The sequence below is a fragment of the Eupeodes corollae genome, chromosome 1 (assembly GCF_945859685.1).
Source record: "Eupeodes corollae chromosome 1, idEupCoro1.1, whole genome shotgun sequence".
NCBI lineage: Eukaryota > Metazoa > Arthropoda > Insecta > Diptera > Syrphidae > Eupeodes > Eupeodes corollae.
Genome location: NC_079147.1, coordinates 21,783,136 through 21,805,782, shown reverse-complemented (window position 1 = coordinate 21,805,782; position 22,647 = coordinate 21,783,136). Strand labels below are relative to the sequence as shown.

The window sequence follows — 22,647 nt, the reverse complement described above, 5'->3', positions numbered from 1 at the left end:
CCTAAAGTAATTGTTGATTGGTTCGCCGATAATTTTCAAAGCATTTATAAATCTTCAAATCTACTTGTGGGAAATAACTTTGATGCTAGTAGTTTATCGCCAATAACTGACTGTTGTTCCATGTATGTTGATGATGATGAGGTGATAAATGCTCTTCGTGAATTAGAGCCATCTACTAGTCCGGGTTGTCATGGAGTTTTCTTAATTGTCTTGAAAAGCTGCTCTGAAACTCTAAGTTTACATTTAAAGTTTTTATTTAACCAATCTTTAGGAAGTGGTGAGTTTTTGGATGACTGGAAAACTTCTTATGTCAATCCCGTTTATAAGTCAGGTAATAAAATGAACATCATAAACTATCGACCTATAACTAAATCTGCTTTCATTCCCAAATTGCTTGATAAGATTGTAAAAATTCAATTTTATAGAATTATAAAAAACATATTTCAAATCGTCAACATGGATTTTTTAGTGGCCGAACAACTTTAACTTTAAAATAATTTGTCTTGTTTTTCTAAATTGTGTTTTGACACAGTAGAAAAACAATGCCAAATGGATGTAGTTTACACGGATTTTGTTAAAGCGTTTAGCAGAGTCAATCACCAGGTTTTAATTAAAAAGCATACGGTTTTGACGGTTTTCATCTTATGTCAGTAACAGGAAACAAATAGTAAAAATAGGCGATTTTGAATCGTTTCTGATATTAGTTTTTCCGGGGGTTCCAGAAGGAAGTCATTTGGGTCCTCCCCTTTTTGATCTCTTTATAAATGATGTTCCATCTGTGTTTTGTACATCAGAGTGTCTTATGTTTGCTGATGACTTAAAAATATCTAAACTTATAAAAAATATAAATGATTGTCTTACCTTTCAAAACGACTTAAATGATTTTGACTTATGGTGTAATAAAAATGACTTAATACTTTATCTTACCAAATGCTCAATTTTAACTTTTACTCATAAGTTAAGTAGTGTTTTGTTTGATTATTCTCTTAGTGGCAAGAAATTGTCCAGGGTAACTGAATTTAATGATTAAGGTATAATTTTTGATAGTAAATTAAGTTTTAAACCGCATGTGATGCATATTGTTTCGAAAGCAAATTTTATGCTTGGTTTTCTAAAACGCAACTCTTTGGATTTTAAAGACCCTTATACTCTTAAAGCCTTGTTTTGTTCGATTGTCCGTCCGTTACTTGAATACAATTGTATTATCTGGAATCCTACAGTAAAAAAACTATCTGATAGAATTGAAAGTATTCAACAAAAACTTTTTGAGATTTGCATTGAAAAAATTTCAAATGTCTGGTAATTTAAATTTGAATTATAAAAGCAGATGCCTTTTGCTTGGAATGCATACTCTTGAATCGAGGCGCAACATGTACAGTGTAATGTTTATTCGGGATATTTCGTGTAGTGATATAATTTGTGAAGATTTAACATCATATATAAATATTTACACACCTAGTCGGCAACTAAGGATGAGGCATTTTATTTTTGCAGTTCCTTATTCTACTAACTATGTACAGCGGGAACCAATATCTCACTGTTGTTAATTATTTAATATATATTATGATGATTTAGATACCTTTTTGCCTAGAATACATTTTAAAGCTCTTTTATTAAATTGTAATTTTTATTGATACAAAAAAACTAATACTTAATTTTATAACTAGTTTGTAAGCATAAATCTGTTGATGTAATTATCGTAAATTGAATAAATAAATAAATTTAAAAAAATATAATTGAAAAATAACAAATTTCTTCCGAAGAAAACCCTCGGAATCATTCAGGAAAAAATTTGACTTAGGTTACCCATTGACCCATCAACTATCAGACGCCGTAGACTGCAGGCCGTATTGCGTTGTTTTCAAATAGCAAAAGAGACATTTATTTAAAAAAAATGTGAAAGCTCGTTTGGCTTTTCCAAAAACTCATCTCAATTGAATTCCACAAAAATGGGAAACGGTCATGTTTTCTGACGAATCAAAGTTCAATATGCACGGATCGGGTGGAAAACAACGTGTCAGAAGGCCAACAGGTAAGAGGCTAAATCCGAAATACACTAAAGGCAAGGTCAAACATAGAGGTGGCTCAAAATTTTGTCTTGGACTGCTTCTTTGGCCAAGGAATCGGGCCAATTCGACAAGTGGAGGGCATAATGCAGTCTGAAGACTATGAAGAAATCCTTTGTAACACCATGCTGCCTTATGCCCATTAGGAAATGGACGGTCCAACACGACAATGATCCCAAGCACAAGTCGAAGTTGGCCACAAAGTGGATTGCAAAAAAAAGATTGAGGTTTTACCAGGCCAGCCCAATTTCTAGACCTAAACCGAATAGAGAACCTGTAGGAAACTCTGAAAGTGATCTTTTCGCTGAAATTGAGAGGCATTAAAATTACATACCTAACATCGTTATTACTAACCCTATAGCTTCAATGCCTAGAAGATATACAGGGGTGGAATCGCGTAAGGCGATAGTTGATTGTCACTGTTTTGATAGTCAATTTTGATTATCAACCTTTCTTTGTTCTGTGTAAAGTGATCGCTAAATCTTTACTATTTGCTGGCAGCACTTACCCAAGTTTGGGAAGCTGTGTACAAATTGCAACAGGGATAAATGTCAATTCAATCAGCTCAGTATTGTTTCTGCTAAAAATACTTAATACTAGTTATAAATTAATAAAAATATTTGTTATATTTCTCAAAAAAAAATATTCTTTTGTTGAATCTAAGGCTCAATTTTAATGAAAAGTGGGCATATTACTGACAGCAAAGTCGTTGATAAACACCCCCAAGAAGATTTAAAGTTGCAGCCAGTTGAAGGATGGGAGCAACCGCAAAACATACACAAACGTTTCTTTGTTCAATCGAACATTTTTCAAGAATCTGAAATAAATAATTTATATATGTATGTACATACATAATGTAAATAACTTATCTATAAATATTCATAGAAAGTTACATAGTAAAATTGGGTTAGGAACTTCCAAGTTGCTTTATTCCTTAAGTTGATTCTCAGCAATTAAACTTTTCTGTAGTTATTTCTCGTTCTGGTGCTCTAATAGTACATTTGCATTGAAGTATACATTACTGTTCACTTATTTTTATTTTAACTTTCATATATTTTAATTTTTTCACTAAATTTTAAATTTAAAGTGGAGCTGAAGTTCACACAAATTATCATTCTCACAAAAAATTAATCAAAATATATGAAAGTGACACCTAAATAGCTGTCACCAACAAACCATAGTAAAAAAGTGATAGTCAATTTGATAATCACCTTACGTGGAGCAAAATCATCAATTTTGATGGTCAACAATCAACAATCACCTTACGCGATTCCACCCCAGCCTTTACAAATATAAAGGGTATGACATTAAACATTAACATTTCCTTACCTTGAAGTAAGAAAATAGTTTGAAATTTGCTCAGCAATTTTACCAACTATGAAAGAATTAAGTTATTTATTTTGTGTTTAAGTGAAGTGTTAATTTTTTTCCAACAAAAAGTAATATCAAAAGTTTAGAAAACTAAATAAAGAATTTTGTTTGTTTGATTTTCTAAACACATTTTGTTTAGTTGCAAATTTTTTATCAAGAAGGTTTTAAATTATTTAATAACTCACCTTTCGACTTTCAGAAAATAATTGTATTCTTTTTAAAAGAAAAATGATATTATATTTAATTAAAAATATTTGTTTTTTTTTTCCTTAAATTAGTTTTAAGGTAGAGATTGTACAAAATTAAATCAAATCAAATTTCCAGAAAGTTTTGGAAACCCCCAATAATCACCAGACATTAATCCGTTAGGAATTTATTGGATGAACTGGGCCGCAGAATCTGCAAATGCACCATTAAGAACAAAAACGACCTTAAGCAGAAAATTCTCTATGAATGGACACAATTAACATTGGAAACAACTGGAAAATTGGTAAAGTCAATAGACGATTGAAATCTGTAATTGCTTCTAAAGGCCATGCCACATAATTATTTAAGCCAAGTTTGTTGACTTATTAAAACAGGGTACGAATACGAAAGTGACCCAGTATTGCTGCAGTTTTTTCTTTTAATTGCATTTTTCAAGAAAAATTAATTTTACCAACTACAAAAATTCTATAAAATATATTAGCCATGACCTTACTTAAATTGCACTTTGTTATTACTTTTGTATGCAGCCTTTTTTGATGAGGAAAAATTTCTTGAAGTGATAGGAATATGAAATTGATACACTGTATATCTTTGTATTCACAAACCTATCTGAAAAATAATAATAAATTTCCTCCTCAGAAAGCTTAATTTTTTCTTACTTACCTACTTTTAAATTAAAAAGATAGGTATTCGGGCTTCCCTGGACTTGTACACTCCGCATTCCACAACAATTAAGTGTAGAAGAATTCAAGCATAGAATTGTTTTGTTAGTGATTATCGCCTGAAAAGATATTAGAACGAGGACATTATTAAATTGCACCGATAAAAAGTTGTTATTTGATTATGCAGCTTTTTACCTTCATGTTCATCCGATTCCATTTTGTATAAAATTATTGCATTTCTTGCCAAAAAAACATTTTGGAACAGAAAGTTGATTTTTTGGTTTTTGAAGAAATATTTTAGAAGACATTTAAACCGGTTGAATATGGATTTGCTTATTATTGTCGGCAATTGTTTGGAATTAAGCGAACAAAACAATTTACTGAAATTTGAATGTTTTCAATTATTAAATTCTGTCTTCAAATCTGAATAATTTCTGTTGATTTAAAGATAAATGATAATTTGCAAACATAATAATTTAAGAGTTGGACAAGTCTTATTTATTTAGATCTCGTTTCATTTCAAATTTCAACTGAAGTCCTAAACAAAATTGACAGCTTTGAAGTGAAGTAACCATACAAAACAGTCATCGAAATCACTTAAATCACAAATGCTGATGAAAGGGACGGCATATAAAATTATAAAACGGCAAGAACTGACGTCTACATATGCCAAATAATGAAAATCTACCAAAAAATATAATCTGAAATAAAGATGGCACTAGTAAGTGAGGTGAAATTACAGATATTCGAGCTTACACCCTGTTTTCACTTGAATTAGTTATAAGTTAAGTGGCAACTAAAATGTTCTTGGGTGACTTATATCATAGAGTAATTACCTAACATACAAATGCAAAGTAATATTTATATAAAATAAAAGCTAGCCATACATCCGAATGAACCGGAGCAGTTTTAAAATCGACAATGAGTGATGCGGATAGGTTTGGCTAGCGTTTGAAAATCCCAGTTGAATTTTCAGGTAATCAAAAATCAACAAGTCCGAACCAGGGCTCGGCTCTGACGTATATGAAGAATAAACAATCCAGGTAGCTCTGTCTGTTTACACAATCTTGTCTCGCCATCTAACAACTATTTAAGTATCTCATTCTATCTTATACTTTAAGGAAACAAACGCTAAGTTCAAAAATGCTAGTAGCACAAGTCATGTCGACAAAATTTATGCAATGCATTTATGAGCAGAGCAAGAATTCGTCAGATATACAATATAAAAAAACCAGTTCATAAATGTCATTGAAGTAGTCGTCTATAAAAAAGTATGATAGAAATAATTAAGTTTTTTCTTTCAGTTATGCGGGTTTTTTTTTAGTGTCTTAACAAAATTCATTCAAAATGTCAATAAAAATTTTAAGAACTTATTTTAAATGGAACAAATTCATTCATTTCAACTTTTTAATAACAGATCATTATTATTTTTTGGCAAACATTTTATAAATATTCAATTATTTTACCTACTCATCCTATTCTGACATTTTTCTGCAGAGTGGCAACAAAAATAAAATGACTGCAGGTTTTATCGCATTTCAGCTGTCAGACCGTTTTTTGAACAGAGTTACCGACTGCAGTAATGCAGTGAATTTACATATTTTATGAACGCAATGCTGTATTTTTACATTAATGAACTTAGCCAAAACCTTAATGTCTCTTTTAGTATATAGGGGTTAATATTTTCGGCCATAAGATATATAAAAAAAAAACTTGTATAAAAATAAAAATATTTTTGTTGGTGCTCGAAATAAAAAAATAATCAATATGTCAAGGTAGATTTTCGCTCAGTCCTGTATGGAGGGCAAATTTGGACAGTGACAGAGCCAATTGCTTCGGACGCGTATGACCAGCTTAATTTATTGTATTTCGTTACCTTACATAATTTGCATCTGTTCTCTAGAATCTAGCCATGTTTTCGTGTATGATTTCTTGTAATCGCAAGAGTTATATATTTTTCTGAGCTATACAAATACAGCTATACAGAGTCCAACGTATTGTAGGTCTCTACATAAGCGGGACATTGAGAACCACACCCTCAGCAGCGTTATACACTCTCCTCTATCTGACACCCCTCTACATCTTCAGTAAACAAGTGGCAGCGAGTACAGCGATAAGACTCGACGCCTCATCTCAATGGACCAACAACAATGTGGGGCACTCCATCATTTTGAACCCCTATGGTATAGAACCAAAGTACATAGACTAAACTATTCCAAAACCCCAATTTGGAAGAAACTTCCAGGTTTCCATTCCATCCAGATTGAATGAGAAAACAAAAAACTCCTGGATGACAAAAGCATTCATTTTTATACAGATGGATGCAAGACAAATGTGGAAGTTGGGATTATAGTGTACTTAGAAAATCTTAAGCATCTCATTTCGTCTTCCTAATCATTGTAGCGTCTTCCAAGCGGAAATTTTAACGATCATAGAGGTCCTCTCCTAAGAGAAAACGCGATATCAACTTCTGATATCCGCATCTTCTCTGACAGTCAGGTTGCTATTAAATTTCTTGACAGTATCTCAACCAAATCTCAAACGGCCCTCGATTGTCGATCGTCTCTTATGGAGATGGCGCAGCAATTTAACACACCTATGTTTGGGCCGGGCCAAAGAGACATCACAGGAAATTGTAGAGCCGATGAACTCGCTAAAAATGGAACCGTCATACATATTTCCCCTGAAAGGGAGAAGGTAGCTATACTGATAGCTACATGTAAACTTCTGCTTTTGCGATAACAAACTGTAGGTGGCACAATTTACCAACATGCGAGGCCACAGAACTCATGTGGCCTTCACTGGACCTAAAGCGCTCTAAGGACTTGTTATCTCAAAACAGATTTCATATTAGCTCCCTAATAGCTGTCCTTACGGAACACTGACTAATAAGCAGACCCGAATCAATTGACTTCTGCAGGAGCTGTAAGGGCGAGGAAGAAGAGGAAAAAATCTCTCACCTTCTCTGCACTTGTCCTAGTCTTTCACTAAGATGCAAACTTCATCTGGGAGACTTCCTTTTTGTTAATCCTAGTGAACTAGCTAAAAAGGATATAAAATATCTTCTTCGCTTTATAAAAAGCTCAAAATGGTTGGACTAGTAAGAAGTAATTCTCTAGATTCGTGTGGTATCACAATGGGCCTTTTCTTTTGGCCTAAGTACGTGGATTCTGTATTCGCAGCCACTGTAACCTAACCTAACCTATGAAACGAATTAACTCAAAAAGTACTGGACCGATTTTAATAGTTCTTTTTCCATTAGAAAGCGACAATATCACTGAGTAACATAGGCTATATTTAGTACTAGATTACTATAGAAATCTTTAGAACCAACCGAAGGTTAAACAAAATTAGCCATAAAATGTCTTCTATCGCATACGCTTTAAAGAGTATTAATGATAGAACAACGGTACTTATGTACCGGCCGTTCAAATAATATTTGTCGCAGGGACAAATTTTTGGTATCGACTTAAGGAAAAAGTGCTATTCCCACGGCCAATAATATGTGGCACTTTCTCGAGTAGGATCTCCTAAAAATCAATACGTTTTGTTGCCTCCAACAAATACATAGCCAACGTAGTGTACAAAAATCAAATGGGGTGGCGCAACAGTCCGTTGTGAACCAGGGCCTAGTGACTTACAACTCTCAACCATTCCTGTGTGCGAGTACTGTTGTCAGGAATGGAGGGGACCTACAATTTTAGGCCGAATCCGAACGGCTAGTTTGAGAAAGCACTTTTTCATGACAAGAATTACTCTTGAAGGATTTGTCAATTCCTCGCAAGAGTACCCTCGAAAATTATTTTTTTTTTAAATTAAGGTGGCACAGGCAGGGATTGAACCCAAGACCCCTTGCATGACAGTCCAACGCACTAACCACCATGCCACCGGTACTACGTAGTGTACAAGGAGGCTTTAAGATAAGCATAACATTTTTTTCTAATTTAGTGATTCATGGTCGTTTTAACTAGCTTGCTTATAACTTAAATATCTGTACCTATTTATGTCTATCCGTGCGAAGCCGGGACGGGCCGCTAGTTTTTAATAAAAGGCAATGAGCAATTTACAAGTCAGTAAAGGTTTTAGATTCCCTTATTAATTTGCTAAATATCCAGTAAATTGATACCTAGTAAATTGTTAAACGCAATACGATAAGTTTTGAATTAGAGGGAATCCCTACTGAAATTAGAAAAATCCTCTGGATCCACATTTTAAAAGCTGTCAAAACCGGGCCAATTCAAATTAAGTCACGTTTGCATTGCAACTCTACAGTTCGTGAATACGTTTTGTTTTATTTTTTCTATTCTAGGTGAAAATTTTCATAAAAACCATAGAATTTGGATGCCAAAGCAGCAAATGCAATATAAAGCACAATTTTCAATGAGGTGAGATATGTATTTTCCTTAAATAATTGAAGCCAAAAACCGATACAACTACTTTTCAAATATTATTTCACTTACTCTCGATTCAAGTAATATTGATATTGGTATGGCCATCAATGTTATCCATAATTAAAATTTACACTTCGATGGGAATCAACAGAATGTTGAGTTTCTTAAAATGTACTTGACAGTAATATTATGGTGTGGTAAGTTGTGGGTACATCAATGTTTATGTATACATTTGGGAAATGGAACTTATTTTGGCCCGAAGTCTCATTTTTGGCAATGTTTACAGGATTTTTTTAAAAGAAATTCATCGATTTATACAATTAAAATTAGTACTTAATGCAGTACCATTGTCAAGGTTAATGGATACGTGTGGTGAATAATTTTCATCAAGGATACTTAAAAGAAAAAGGCGTCAATAAAACTTGGCAGTTGACCTTGTGTAGGCCCTATTAAAACAATGTATATGGAAAATGCGTTGGCATGATGGTTTGTGCTGAAATTATCCAGATAAAAACTAGAATCCCACATTGTTGTAATTTAATTTAATTGTTGTAAAATAACAAAACGATAATAAAACATAGCTTATGTCAAAACTACAACCAAAATACGAACATGACGATATAAATCGGCGGCATCCATCTTGTTTTGCCTATAAGCTTAAGCTGGACTTAGGAGTTGGTTTAAAGTGTGTGTGAAGTGTACACTAAAAGAGGTTTTAAAGAGAAGGCATTGCATTTTAAATACTCCGTCAGCAGCCATTCCGATTTTTATTTAATATTACGTTTTTTCCATCTATGGGGATCCTTTACACTCGAATATTGTTCGAGTTCATTTCAATCGTCTGCTGACTGATTCAGCTATCAATTTGATGGTCGACTTAAACGTCAGATTAGACTAACCAATTCATAATCAGTTTGATATCTGTCAATAATAGAAAGCGGAGCTTCTTATTTTTAGAACTAAGTATGAGTGCCAGCGTCTTTTGCTAGTAAAACCAAGTTGTTCGCAGTATTTTCATTGTGCACTTTATGTAGTTACATTAAATTAGATTGACATTTGACAGGTTCAGAATAGATAAGACTTCAGTAAGGCAATATTGTTAATATATATGATGATTCAAAGAACTACTGATCGTATTTCTTTTTATTCAACTGACGTTTGACGGTAAGACAGACGCATTTCCTTTTCTTTCATCAATTCATGAATTGAATCCTCAGGACCGGTCGTATTTGGCTATAAATAAAGCTAAAGTAATAACTAAAAACACAACACCGATTACAAATTGATATTTATTTATTTGAATTTCATTAAAAAAAATATATTTTACAAAGCTTTAAAAATTCTTAAAATAAGTTTGCTCATAAAATTGATACATATCTTCTTAAATTTTAATATAATGTCTGCTATAATAATAAAATGTTTACTTTTTGACAATATGTGTGCTTTAAAAAACAATAGTCCTTAAGTTTAGTTTATTGACATTTTATATTTATTATAAACTTTAAAGTATTTGTGCTGATTTCATATTTGTATAAATATTTTATGAATCCAAATGTTAATATTAAATAAAAAAGTATAATTTTAATACTGACTGACTTCAAAAAATCGCAAGTGGAAAATGTAGAAGTTGCTAAGCATTAGAATCGTGCTAACAGTAAATCATTTTAACTTCCCAAGGCAAATTTAATATAAGATGTTATATAAGTTAACGAAAAATTAGCTGAAAACACAAAAAGGTAGAACAGCAATTCTTCCTAACCTAATTGGGTTAGCAGTGCACATACGATCCCTGTTTTTGCTGATACAGCGTTTGTGACAGAGACAAGCTATAAACATTTTTTTAATTATTTTTTTTTTTTTATTTTTATTTTTTTTTCTTTAGTTCAGTTTTAGAATTGTAAGTTAGTTTAAGTTGATCAGTTATGGAATAAAGATCATTTTTTAAAAACCTTTCAAATACAAAAAAGATTAATTTATAGCAATACCCTTTAGCGCAAGGCTCTAACATAAACTTGAGTAAATGTGTTATCATTACATTTAAACCCAAATCCAAACTGTAGTATAAAATGAATGCGATTGTTGTTAATGTGTTATTCCCTTTATGTTTGGGTTTCAGGGCTTCGTGGCTAGATGTCGCACGCTGAGCGAAAAGTACTGAAACCTGAGACATAATAGCGAGACAAAGAGTTGTTTGGCTCGCTCTTGTAAAAAATTTGAATGGAACAGCCATTTCTATTGTCTGGCGCGCCCAAGCTAAGTAGATTATTGTAAAGTGTAGTATAAAATTAAGGCAACTATCATTAATAATGTGTAATTCCCCTTATGTTTAGGTTTCAGAGTTTCGTAGCTAGATGTCGCACGCTGAGCGCGAAACTCTGAAACCTGAGACATAGAAGCGAGACAAAAGGTTGTTTGGCTCGCTCTCATAAAAATTTGTATTCTAACGACTATTCTTTTCAACGGACGCGCCCAAGCCAGTCGAATTAGATTTGTAGTCTTTAAATAAGAGTTATATTTTAATAAAGAAATTATATACCACAACGTCAGATGTGGGGTAATACACCAAAAGAAAACTAAATTATTGTGTATATTACCTCTTTTTGCGGATTTAAAGCCAGCTATGACAAAACTCAACAAAGCACAATTGGTTGAAGCACTTCAGAGCGCTGGAGTAGATGTGCCAGACACGGCTTCTCTAGCTCAACTTCGGGCATTGTATGAAAGTACAGTTACAGTGGCACCCCAACAACCTTCTGGTGAGTTAACTGAGAAAACTCCACCTTCTGCTGAGCTAACCGAGGAAACTCCACCTTCTGCATCTCCGAATGGAGAGAATACTTCCGAAACACTGGCCGCTTCTGATAACAGGCACAGTAATACAGCTTCTGATGTCCAAGACTTGGAAGAAGAACAAGAGCTGGCCAGACTTGAGCGTCGGAAAAAAATCCTTGAGCTAAGGAAAGAATTGGACCAGATGGAAGCGCCCACAACATCTTCGGTTGCACCATGGCGTGCAGTGGACTTCTCAGACATCGAAAATGCTGTTCCTGCATTCAACGGTGACGATCCATACAGCATCACTAAATGGATAGTTGACTACGAAGATGTGACCGACTCGCTGGGATGCGATGACCGATGCAAGTACTTGTCTGCACGCCGTCTCATGCAGGGAACTGCGAAAATGCTGTTACGCACGGTCTACGTTGACAACTGGGATTCTTTGAAGCAAATACTTATCAAAGAATTCGACCATAAGATGAGCAGACAGCAGGTCTATCGTCAACTGAGTGAGAGAGTACGTCGTCAGGGCGAGCCACTTCTTCGATATGTCATATGTATGCAAGAACTTGGGTCACATGCTGAAATCGATGAGGCAGAGTTGATCGAATTCATTATCGATGGTTTGAGGGATTCACCAGCAAATGTCTCTATTCTTTTTGCCGCCAAAACTATAGTAGAGCTCAAAAACCTCTTGCCACGATACGAAAAAAGAAGAGTTCCGAGGACTATGGTTGCTAGGGCAACAACTTCTGGAGGAAATATGGTTCCCTCAACTTCAGCATCAAACAACGAGCAGTCCAAGAGATGTTTTAATTGCTCAAAGTATGGGCACATCGCAGCAAAATGTCCAAAGGAGCAACGACCAGCTGGATCCTGTTTCAAATGTGCTGACGAGGGGCACACTTACAAAAACTGCCCTTATATTGTGAAGACCAGAGTTGGAGCCGTGAACCGGGATGCCCTACATGATGACACCAAGGAGCTGACTCAGAGTTTGGATGCTGTTCAGATGGTGAGTGTCGCCTTTATGACAAATAAGAATAAGTGCACAAAATTTATCGATTGTTGTTCTCTTTTGGATACCGGTAGTCCGATTAGTTTCATACGAAAGTCTGTTCTGCCTGAAGAAATTAACGTTCAAGAATCATTAACGTATTCAAGATTTAAAGGATTAGGAAACATTAAACTCTTTACGTACGGTACGATTAATTGTTATATTAATATAAAAGATAATTTAAATCTTGTTTCCCTTATGGTTATTCCAGATGAAGTAACTCCTATACCTTTACTTATTGGTCGTGATCTCCTTGAAATCTTTAATATAAAACTTAACATGAACTGTAATAAAGTTAATATAACTTCTGAGCAGTGTCAAAATGAAATTTGTTCGAATAAAGTTTTTCTTTCTAACCAATTGTATATGTGCACTTATTCTGATGAAAAAACCGAACCTTCAGAGTGTAGTCATTATAAGAACAACATAAATGATGTTTTTGGGAGCAGCGTATTAGCCGGTGAATTAAAGATACAACCTAAAGAACTTAGTGATTGCTTCAAAGACAAGTTGAATACATTTGATCATGATCGGATTAAGCTTAAAGACGATCTTGATGTGAAGAGAGAATACAATAATGTTGAGGTAGATAGTGATTTATTTGGCTGCCATGCTTTTGAGATTATATGGGATAGAAAAGATTATATAGATATTGATTCAAATCTTAGTTTAGACATTTCAAAAACTATTAAAAATATAGTATCTCAAAATTATTTGAATTTTGATAAAACTATGGTTTCACCAAAGGATTTTGAGATGCACATTAGACTTACATCTGATATTCCTGTTTGTTTTGCTCCGCGAAGGCTATCAGTCTCAGAAAAAGGTACTGTGAGTGAAATAATAAAAGACCTATTGGAAAAACGAATTATTCAGCCAAGTAGTTCTCCGTATGCTGCACCAATAGTTTTAGTTAAGAAAAAATCTGGTGAAACCAGAATGTGTATAGACTATCGAGCATTGAACAAACGTACAGTAAGAGATACTCATCCAATACCATTGATAGACGATTGCATTGAATACCTGGAGGGGAAGAAGGTTATGACCTTATTAGACCTTAAGAGTGGGTTTTACCAGGTAAAGGTAGCAGCAGATTCAACACAATTAACATCTTTCGTAACCCCGAACGGTCAATGGGAATTTCTTAAAATGCCTTTCGGCCTTAAGAATGCGCCCAGTGTTTTTCAGAGATTCATAATTCAAATTTTTCGTGAATTTATAGACAGAGGAGATATAGTTGTCTACCTAGATGATATATTAATTGCTAGTAAAACTATTACTGAACATTTTGAGATACTTACTAAAATTTTATGTTGTGTAGCGAAGAATGGGTTGGAGCTCAACTTGTCAAAATGTCGCTTTGCATATTCGAAACTTGATTACTTAGGGTTTAAAGTAACGGAACATGGCATCCAACCTAGTGATTCCCATATTCGAGCGATTGCTCAATATCCTGTGCCTAAAGACAGAAAGAAATTGCATTCATTTTTAGGACTTTGTTCATACTTTCGCAGGTTTGTCGAATCCTTTTCAAGAATAGCAAGACCTCTTTATAATTTATTAAAAGCTGAAACTCCTTTTAGATTTACTTCCGAATGCGAAGATGTTTTTCAGACTTTAAAGGAACGGTTAACATCTCCACCTGTATTGGCAATCTATAGTCCAAGGAAAGAAACAGAACTGCATTGCGATGCAAGTTCATTAGGGTATGGTGCAGTTCTACTCCAACGACAAGAAGATGATAAATTACATCCGGTAGCATTCTTCTCTAAAAGCACCACTGATCAAGAGGCCAAATACCATAGTTTTGAATTGGAAACTTTAGCCATAATTTCAGCTTTACGTCGGTTCCGTGTTTATTTGCAAGGCATTCCTTTTACAATCGTAACTGATTGCAGTTCTTTAACAATGACACTGAACAAAAAGAATGTTAATCATAGAATTGCTCGATGGGCCTTAGAGCTGGAGGATTATGATTATAAGGTCAAACATCGTAGTGGTGCCAATATGAATCATGTTGATGCCTTAAGCAGATGTAATGTTATATCCGTTATTGACTCTGAGGATGTTGATTTCCAACTCAGAGCAGCCCAAAATCGAGATGTAAAGATTTTGGAAATGAAAAACAAACTATATTTAAAAGATAATAATTCGTTTTTAGTTCAGGATGGTATTGTCTTCAAAAAAAATAAAAATGGTAAACTTCGATTCTATGTCCCATCTGAAATGGAAACTAATGTTATAAGAATGATCCATGAGAAAATTGGGCATTTAGGTGTAACAAAAAGCTCTGATCAAATTGGCCGTCACTATTGGTTTCCGAATGTTCAGGAAAAAGTTGAAAAATACATTAAAAATTGTATCCGTTGCATAATGCACTCAGCACCAGTTCGATCTAATATACGCAATTTGTTCAATATTCCTAAGGAGCCCATTCCATTCCATACAATACACTTGGATCATCTTGGTCCTCTCCCTTCAATAAAGTCAAAGAGAAAACATATATTAGTGGTAATAGATGCATTTACAAAGTTCACTAAATTATACCCAGTTGTATCTACAAGCTCAAAAGAAGTATGTGCAGCACTAAGAAAATATTTTGAGTATTACAGTAGGCCATCAAGAGTAATTACTGATAGGGGAACCTGCTTTACATCACTAGAGTTTAGTTCATTTGTTATAGACCAGAATATAGATCATGTTAAGGTGGCAGTTCATTCGCCACAGGCCAATGGTCAAGTAGAGCGAGTCAATAGGGTATTAACTGGCATGCTTGCTAAGCTTTCGGAACCAATCGAGCACTCAGATTGGGTTGTTACTTTAACACAAATAGAATTCGGACTAAATAACACTATACATCGCGCTATTCAAAATACACCAAGTCAATTGTTATTTGGTATTAACCAAAGGGGAGTAGTAATCGACAAATTAACAGAATTTCTTGATGATAAACAATTAAGTCAACTGGAAAGAAATCTTGAATTGTCAAGAGAAAAGGCTTCAGAAGCAATCACTAAGATTCAGGAATATAATATTAAATATTTTAATGAGCATAATAACCCGGCACGTATATACGATGAGGGTGATTATGTAGTAATAAAAAATGTAGATACAACAACCGGTGTAAATAAGAAATTGGTTCCAAAGTTCAGAGGCCCATACGTTGTTTACAAAATTCTACCTAATGATAGATACGTAATACGCGATATCGAAGGTTGTCAAATCACACAGCTGCCATATGATGGCATTGTCGAGTCTCGAAATATTCGACTTTGGAAGAATCGAGACTCTGAAGGTTCGGTTGATTAAGGGCGACACCTACCATCTCATGATTATAACTTAAGACTTGTTTGTTTAATTTAATCGTGGGCGATCAAATTGTCAGATTGGCCGAGTTGTAGTATAAAATTAAGGCAACTATCATTAATAATGTGTAATTCCCCTTATGTTTAGGTTTCAGAGTTTCGTAGCTAGATGTCGCACGCTGAGCGCGAAACTCTGAAACCTGAGACATAGAAGCGAGACAAAAGGTTGTTTGGCTCGCTCTCATAAAAATTTGTATTCTAACGACTATTCTTTTCAACGGACGCGCCCAAGCCAGTCGAATTAGATTTGTAGTCTTTAAATAAGAGTTATATTTTAATAAAGAAATTATATACCACAAAAGTTACATTTTTAATAAAAAAGAAAATATACCACAAAACCTAATATCTATACCAGATAGACAAAACCTCGCTGATACAAAATACCAGTCCATACCAATCTAAAATAAACATGAAAAACAAATATATCACGTATTAGACGATCACGCAAATTTCTCATGAACAGTTAACAAAGAAATTTTACCAGTACTATATACTTTAAAACCCAATAAGTCTATATAAAAGAGGAAGCCAGGGTGCCACAGCCACAGGCTTACTCTTGACAGGGGCTTACTTCTTTTTTTATCATGAACTAGTTCAGTTATACTTCGCGTGAAAATACATATATAATATATTCATACACGCAAAGAAACACATGTAAGTTAAGATTCATGAATAACACGTACTTGTAATTAAACTCTAGGCCCAAAATATGAGTATTGTTTCCAAACCTAAATTAGTAATAAGCTATAAAGTTCCATTCTTAGAAAACAGATTTAAATGAATCATCTTGAAACCAAATGCTCTTTGTTCAAGTCTCTTTTCCTAGAGTATAAATACTCCAAATAAATCAGATATGCAGTTCAGTTTTTTAGTAACGATAGCTGATGTATTGATGTATTGTATTGTTTATAAGTGACATAAATAAAGTATTATATTTTAAAAACTCATTCTGGAGGTGAAGTAAAATAAGTTGTATGCACCCATACATACCTTTCCTTCATTCCATTTCTTTCGGTCAAATATAACCTCAATTTAATTTCCTCTTCATAAAATGTTTAGTTCGTTACTGATATTCGAAGCAGCCCGTCGTGTAAATAGAAGATACAAAATAAAAGCTTACGTTTTTTTCTGTTGACACAGAACCATTTTTACAGAAAAAGCAACAAAGAAATCTTATCAGCACTCTATTTCACACTTTCCAAACCAAGAAGTATAAAAGAAGAGGCCACGAAACCACAGGGAGTTACTTCTTGGTAGTAATAGTGATAAACACAAAACTGAAGATAATTTGGACGAAAGAATTTCTGATATATTCCATTTCGTCATAAGTTTTTGAACTCTCTCTGCCGAAAGGCGAAAATGTTCGAAGCGTTTTCTTTACGCCCCGAAAGTAGTAATTGCTCAAAATTCAATCTATTTGCAAAACGAGTCAAGGAAAATCGTACACTATAACATGGCTAAGAGAACATGGATTCCAAGACGTTAAATTAGATTGTTACCTTTTCTTTTGTTGCTGAATCAAAAATAATGTCATGCGAGTTCCATATTTGTATGGTGACCTTCGTCACCATTATAGTCCAACAACCCCAAACGGATATGCAATCAGCTCAATATAAATGTCAAATTCACAATTATTAAAATATCAAATTGTGAAATAATATATTAAGTAAATTGTTCGATCAGCATATTAAAAATAAATGTGAAATATATCTGATCGAACAACCTACAAAATGTACATCTAGAAACTCAGTCGTGGATATGCCGCCGCAATAAAAAGAACTAAAGCACAAAACTAAAAAAACTCTATTTCTTTAACTGGCACAGTCGATATGGAAAGCAAACGCAGACAAAAAAAAATGAATTACAAATCAGTTAACAAATATTTTGTTTACAGTGCATGTTTTGTTAACCGTCCACGTCCCCAACTTCACCCGATAAAATATCAAACACGATTTGCCGGGAACTAAAAAAAAGAATAAGTGTTTTGTCATATGGACAATCACTAGGCGACAAAGCATATAGTCTTTTGTTAGGAATGGTTGTTCTTAGTAACATGGTTGAAAGTATAAATGTTGTAAAAAAGGAAGTGGTTCTACAAAATAAAACTATACTTCCAATGACAATAGAAATAGAACCATCTTTACAATGCTATGAGTTAGAAGGTAGTACTGAGGTAAATCTAGACGATTTAAAAGTATTCGAGAGACAAGAAATACAAGATTTGCTTCAAAAATACAAAAATCTCTTATATAGAGATGGAGATCAGCTTACTAACTGCGAAAGTATATTCCATGAAATAAAATTATCCACAGACCAACAAATTAAACGTGAAGAAGAGGTAAGAATCCAAGTTAATGATATGGAAAGGCAGGGCATAATACGAAAATCGAATAGTCGATATGCTTCACCAATCGTAGTGGTCGCTAAAAAACCCGATATCGAAGGAAAAGTTAAATACAGAGTATGCGTCGATTATCGAGCTCTCAATGATATAACTGTAGACGACAAATACCCATTACCAAATATCGAAAGTATTCTCGATAGTTTAGGTAGGTCTCAGTACTTCTCAACCCTTGATTTAGCCAAGGAATATCATCAAATAAAGGTACATCCTGATGATATACATAAAACTGCATTTATAACACCAAATGGTCTATATGAATATACCAGAATGCCCTTTGGGCTAAAAAACGCCCCAGCGACATTTCAACGTCTAATGAATGAAATATTGAGAGAGTGCATAGGTTTATCTTGATGACATACTAATTTGTTCGACCTCATTAGAAGAGCACATAACATCACTGGACAAAATTTTTCAAAAATTAGCTGAGTACAATCATAAGATACAATTAAGTAAATGCTCTTTTCTTAAGAAAAATACAGAATACTTAGGCCACATACTTACTGCAGAGGGATTGAAACCTAACCCCAACAAAATAGAAGTAATCCAGAAATATCCTTTGCCTCAGACAATTAAACAATTACAAGGATTTTTAGGTAGCACTGGATATTATAGAAACTTTATTGCTGATTCCCAGGGCAAGTTTTTCTATGTTGAAACATATTTTTTTTGGGTTCACATAGAATCAGTAAATTTCCTTAAAAATGGCATCAAATCGTTAAGCATATTTTTGCATATTTTACTATAAATGCATAAAAGAGCATTTTTCGGTTTATTGCACATATTTTTAAAATAAATGCATTTAATTAAGTGAATATAATCGAAATACTCAAAAAACTTAGTTTTTACTTTTACAAAATTGCGTGGGCACCTTAACACTTTTAATTACAACTTCCATGTTTCATAGAAGTGCCAACTTGGCAGCACTAAACAATATTCCAGTTGTCATGTTTTCGAATTTCATTCGAAATTACTTGCAATGAGAAACGGTAAACTTTATATCAAATTCTGTTTGCATTAAGTAAGAATTTATTTCAACAGATATTTTGTTTACAATTCTTTTAATTTAATATATTTTAGTAGATAAAATGCTGAAAGTAAAGACGTCTGTGGCTGGTCTGTTACACAAATATTTTTGGGATAATGCAAATTTATTTAAAACAGACGGAAAAGTTTTATTTTGTAAAGTGTGCAACAAAGGTATTACTTACGAAAAAAAATCACAAGTAGATCAGCATTTGAAGAGTCAAATGCATACGCAACTTTGTGCACGAAGCTCTGGAGTTTCATCGCAACGGCTAATTCAATTTCCCAGCACAGATAATGCATTTTGCACAGATTTGTGTGAAGCTTTTCTCGTTGCTGATATCCCTCTACATAAATTAAATAATCCTTCTTTAAAAATATTTTCTTAAGAAATTCACCAACGAAGGTTTACCAAGTGAAACAACAATACGGAAATATTATGTGAACCACATTTATACATCTATTGTAAATGAGATTAAAACTAATTTAAAGGATCATTTTGTATGGGTTTCGATAGACGAAACTATAGATATACAAGGACGGTATGTTGCAAATGTCATTGTTGGTATTTTGCATCAAAATGAGGAAGTCAGTAAGAAGAAGTATTTAGTTAATGAAGTTGAGCTCGAAAAAGCAAACAATGCTACCATCGCTCGGGCTTTTGATGACTCGATAAATTTACTTGGAGACATTGATAAAAGTAAAATACTTTTATTTTTGACGGATGCAGCCCCTTACATGGTAAAAGCTGCTCGTGGGTTAAAACTTTTTTATCCTAAAATGATTCATGTAACATGCCTAGCTCACGCACTCCATCGCGTTGCAGAAGAAATAAGAAGCAATTTTAAAGACGTTGATACATTGGTGTCAAATAGAAACAAAAATATTTCTTAAGGCACCAACACGTGTAGATACTTTTAAAGACAAAAATCCAGGCATTCCTCTTCCCGCTCAACCTGTAATTACAAGATGGGGAACATGGTTGAATGGTGTGTGTAGGCAAGTCATTTGATTTACTGCCAAAACAAACGCATTCCATCTCTTTCTTACCAAGAAATTAAAGTGAGATACAAAAACAGAGACGTGAATCATATCAATAGAATTATCTGATATCCCGTCTCTGGATTCGATGTGCTTTGATTGGTATTTGTTCTTAAAAAAATAAATTAAAAATGACTCAAACAGCAAATAAAAAATGTTGGAAGGAATTGGTTGAACTTCTCCAGCAACATCCCACTCTAATATAAAATCTCAACAGTCTTCCAACCAGTGACTGTGAACGATACGCTCACTTAAAAAACAATACTGTGACGTTATCGGTGGGTTCAATTCTCTCCGTTCAAACTTTGACTAAAAAATTTAAGGATTGTTCGGCAAACGAACTGAAAAAAAACTTGTCTGGTCAGTTCAACAAACTAAAATCTGATATCAATTGCTTTTTTCCAAGTTCATCATCCCGGCTCTCTCCCTCTTCCAATCAATTGAGTGATTTTACTAACGTTAGACTATTTAATGAAATTGAAAACATGTTGAGCATTTTATAATATTACTTCATTCTACACTCATTCTTATTTTCCAAACTGTTAAACTTGTACCTTTTGAATATTTGCTTCTTTTAATGAAGCTTTTAGTCATTGTAAAGCACTCGGAGCGATTGGTCGTTGTTATTAAATTGTTAATGCTTTTCTAATCTTGCACGGAAAATTTCAAAAGGTAAATTTAAGCCATATTAATACTTTGATCTGATAAATATCGTGCAGGGAGATTAGGGAGTGCTTTACAAAATGGCTGACAGTGAATATAAAATTAAGAAGTTGGCTTGCCAGGAGCAGTGGAGTCTATGGAAGTTCTAAGTTAAGATTCTGCTAAACGCCAGTGACTTGCTCAAATATATTGATGGGGAAAGTACTTATCCAGTTGTGGGGGGGGGGGTCAATTAATATTAAGAAGATTTAGATGTTGCTGTGAAGGCATGGAAACGTGGGGACAGTTAAGCTTAGAAAATAATTGTCACAGCAATGGCACCACCATCTCTATTGCACTACAGCAAGGGCCATGTGGGTGAACTGGAAACTGTATAAGAAGCCAAATCTACAGAAAGTATTCACATGCTTCAACAAAGTTTTTTTTGTGTTTGCGATGTATGTTTTCTCGGGTTTTATCCGCACTTATATCAATTGTTTCCTACATCGTAAGTAGTCTAATATAAAAGAATATCAGTGTACAACGCGAATGTCGTCAACTGTCTGGAAGAAAACTCAAGATCCTGATTCTCTTGAAATACCGCTGGATGTTTCATCAGCAAAGAGGATATTTACGACTTGGTCAAATGCGGTTTTCCAGAATGAGTACCAGTAATCATTTAATTAAGTCTAACAAACAGAAACCAAATCCCATTGTTGTGCCATTTAACTTGAGTACTGGAGACCACACGCAATTCCAAAGAATCGCTTGCAAGACACATGAAATAGTTCGATTATTACTTAAGGTTCCTCGTCATACGTTACACTTTGAAAGTAACAGCAATCGAACTATGTCAACCAAACAACAAAACAACGACATGGGTCATATTGCAAACATAAACAATACTGACCCACGGAGTGCAAGTATGTCAATTACAACATATGGTGCACTCGTTGTTTAAATAAACAATATGTGTCAAGGCAAGTGAAGTAAAGTAGAATGCTTGGTTGATTCGAAAGAAGTGATGATCTAGGTTTCGGAATAGGTAACGAAGAAAATAATGAGTAGAGTTTGAGTCACTCTAATTTAAATCATCAACGAAAGAATTACTATAGCTCCTAGGGATGGAACGATACATCGATGTTTTTCAAAACATCGACGTGCAAGATTTGCAACAAAAATCTAAAAACTTCATGCAACACGACTGTTATTTGGAGAAAGTTCATTCCCAGCAAGTAACGACACCGAGCAAGAAGGTGAGAAGTGATGCTGAATTCACACCTCCAACTGCAAGTGGATCTAAAAATATTGACATTGCTTCTGATGTCACTGTTGTTGCTTGTCCTTCATGTATATTGTTATCCAATCATAGGAACGACAACCGAACTATGTCTGCTAAATAAACACAATACATACAATAAGGGATCATATTGCAATATTGACCCATCGTAGCAACTATGTCAATTGTGACATATGTTGATGTTGCATTATTGGATTGTAATTGGTGAAACAAACAAACGGTGTCAAGCGAATGGAAATAGAATGCGTGGTTGAACTGAAGAAGTTCGGTCACTCTGATTCGAAAACTGAGAAGTTGTTTTATTTATTATCATCTTGCAATATTCAACAATAATCACGCC

At 34.0% G+C, this 22,647-nt stretch overlaps 1 protein-coding gene and 1 long non-coding RNA gene across 3 annotated transcripts; one reads left to right on the top strand and one right to left on the bottom strand.

The window, feature by feature from the left end:
* The first annotated feature begins 12,306 nt into the window (after positions 1–12,306).
* LOC129951666 (uncharacterized) lies at positions 12,307–13,205 on the top strand. The gene is made up of 4 exons (XM_056063960.1): positions 12,307–12,490; positions 12,568–12,677; positions 12,744–13,124; positions 13,201–13,205. Exons 1-4 carry the CDS (start codon positions 12,477–12,479, stop codon positions 13,203–13,205), a joined length of 510 nt encoding a protein of 169 aa, XP_055919935.1. The 5' UTR covers positions 12,307–12,476.
* A 318-nt stretch (positions 13,206–13,523) lies between these two features.
* On the bottom strand, positions 13,524–16,186 carry LOC129943170 (uncharacterized). 2 transcript variants are annotated; one of them, XR_008781178.1, is made up of 3 exons: positions 15,080–16,120; positions 13,834–15,008; positions 13,524–13,777 (listed from the first exon to the last, which is right to left on the bottom strand). It is a non-coding gene; the product is annotated as an uncharacterized LOC129943170 (long non-coding RNA). The 2 variants fall into 2 exon arrangements; XR_008781177.1 differs by lacking the exon at positions 13,524–13,777 and having other exon boundaries at positions 14,668–15,008; positions 15,080–16,186.
* Positions 16,187–22,647: the final 6,461 nt, after the last annotated feature.

Bases quoted from the DNA above. Each gene is read 5' to 3' on its own strand.
- LOC129951666 (XM_056063960.1), top strand. The intron at 12,678-12,743 runs GTACGATTAATT...TGGTTATTCCAG, and splicing joins CATTAAACTCTTTACGTACG to ATGAAGTAACTCCTATACCT.